General features: G+C 45.7%; 1 protein-coding gene across 1 annotated transcript in view; it reads left to right on the forward strand.

Annotated features, from left to right (window-relative positions):
• Nucleotides 1-803: 803 nt before the first annotated feature.
• The window catches only part of LOC136536207 (glutamine synthetase root isozyme 2-like), a 9886-nt gene continuing 8312 nt past the window's right edge, over nt 804-2377 (forward strand). The window contains exons 1-6 of the mRNA XM_066528575.1: nt 804-964; nt 1397-1436; nt 1632-1735; nt 1853-1901; nt 2007-2113; nt 2235-2349. Of these exons, the coding sequence (XP_066384672.1) occupies nt 891-964; nt 1397-1436; nt 1632-1735; nt 1853-1901; nt 2007-2113; nt 2235-2349 (489 nt within the window). The 5' untranslated portion in view covers nt 804-890. The remainder of the gene's footprint in view (nt 965-1396; nt 1437-1631; nt 1736-1852; nt 1902-2006; nt 2114-2234; nt 2350-2377) is intronic.

Consider the following 2377-nt stretch of genomic DNA (forward strand, 5'->3'; position numbering starts at 1 on the left):
TCAGCATGTTCGTTTCGGCTGGATTGGCTTATAAGCCATGGCTGAAAGTACTGCTGGCTGGTTTGGTGTGAGGGAAAAAACACTGTTGACTGGCTGATAAGCCAAGGCTTATAAGCCAGATACAGGCTGCCGAACAATGTTATAAGATATAGAGATATGAAGATAGATAGCCAAGAGATAGATAAGTAGCAGATGCATATATATAGATACCTTTGCAAAAAAAAGGATATAGATAGATAGACAGATAGATATAGATACAAAAGAAATAGATAAGTAGCCGAGAAGATAGATATTGAAATAATAGAAATAGAGATATCAATCAATTATTACTCTCGGTCTAGAATAGACAATACAATTAAGTAAAGAGTTTTGCTCTAGTGGTCTTTGAAAGAACGACGGGAGCAGAACTCTTTTTTGAGGCAATTCTACTCACATGATCTGTGGCTGGATTAGCCATAGAAATAACTCCACGACCCATGCTATTCTGGCTGATGAAACACGTAAACAACATTAGCAAACCGAATGATAGCATAGCAAACAGAACCAAGCACCATGTATGTCAAAAGACAGCCACTTCCACTTCTTTACCAAAGCACTCCAAATTCACTAGTGCCAGCGCATGCATGCAGCTGAAACGTTTGCAGTCGAGGATGGATAACCGTACCACGGAGCCTTGCAGAATTGAATTCTAGAGCCCAGGTCAACGGAACGCACTTCCCAAGCCCACACCACACCACATCACACCTACCACTCTCTTGCTCTCCCTTCTTCCCTTCACTGCCCCGCCCCTATTTATAGTGGAGCAGCCAGGCAGCCAGCTACGGCTGTGGCACAAGCACACAACAGATCAATCACACTCGCAACTATTCTCTGCTCGTGCGTTCTCTGCCATGGCTCTGCTCTCCGATCTCATCAACCTCGACCTCTCGGACTGCACCGAGAAGATCATCGCCGAGTACATCTGGTGCGTATAGATCGCTCTGTCTCCCTCTCGCTCCATCTGATGCTTTTTCCATCAGTCCCATGGTGTCCCTTGGGATGTTGGCGTGTTTCATCCTGTGGGTTCTCTTTTCGCCGTTTCGTGTTTACTTCACACTGGCAGGAATTTCTGTGACAATCTTTCGGATGTTTGTTGTATTATTAAACATTTTAGGATGACTTTCATGAATGATGTGTTTATGCCCATTATATGTACAAAAAAAAGAACTCAGTGAACTGCATCATTTGACTGTTGTTTTTACCATAGACTCCAGTCAGTTATGCATCACACTGTCTATGTTCATTCCAAAGTTCTGGTGTTTACTTGTTCATTCAGTTTCCCCCCTTCATAATCTCGGCCTGCCAGCCATAGGGCATACTAATCCACTGTCAAGCACCTTTGTCTGATCTGCTGCAGGGTTGGTGGTTCTGGGATGGATGTGAGGAGCAAAGCCAGGGTTAGTGCACTTCTTTTTGCACCCAATCTTACTATCTTGTTGGTAGACTTTTGGTTGAAGATATGTGCCGTGCAAGTGTGCCTTTAGAGCTTGTAACAACTTTTCAAGGGCCTTCTTCACACGCAGCCAGCCCACCTGCATGTTCTTAAAAAAAAGTCAAAGTGCATGACATCTCTGCCTGCCTTTTTTACCCAGACGCTGTCCGGACCTGTTGATGACCCTAGCAAGCTTCCAAAATGGAATTTCGACGGCTCCAGCACAGGCCAAGCTCCGGGTGACGACAGTGAAGTCATCCTTTGGTATCATTCACCAGTCCACTCTCCATCTTCACCTTGACATGTGTGCCTCACTGGTCACTGCCTTGCTGTTGACGCGTTGCACTAATTCACCTTCTCCTTTGTTTTTTTGGCATCAAGCCCTCGGGCCATCTTCAGAGACCCGTTCAGGAAGGGGAAGAACGTACTGGTAACCAGAGACCATCCTTTGATTCATTTTTGCAGATTCTCTGCATGCATGGATGTTGGTCCATGGGTATGGAGACGATTCATCCAATTTTTGAGCTGTTTGTAGGTTATGTGCGACTGCTACGAGCCAAATGGAAAACCGATTCCGAGCAACAAGCGACACGGGGCGGCGACGATCTTTAGCCACCCTGATGTCAAGGCTGAGGAACCATGGTCTGTGTCTTCATCAGCTTCCCCCTACCTTTAGTCCTGCACAAAAATGAACTGATTTCTTGTGTACAAATGTCTCGTTCAATGAAATGGTTTTTCTTATACTGGACCTGTCCAAATTCAGGTTTGGGATTGAGCAAGAGTACACCCTTCTTCAGAAGGACACCAACTGGCCTCTTGGTTGGCCGCTGGGCGGCTACCCTGGCCCTCAGGTAGCTAGGCATTTCTTGCACGCTGCAGTGATTAGTGTTTTTTTTGTGGCAGTGA

The sequence above is a fragment of the Miscanthus floridulus genome, chromosome 2 (assembly GCF_019320115.1).
Source record: "Miscanthus floridulus cultivar M001 chromosome 2, ASM1932011v1, whole genome shotgun sequence".
In the NCBI taxonomy this organism is placed as follows: domain Eukaryota; kingdom Viridiplantae; phylum Streptophyta; class Magnoliopsida; order Poales; family Poaceae; genus Miscanthus; species Miscanthus floridulus.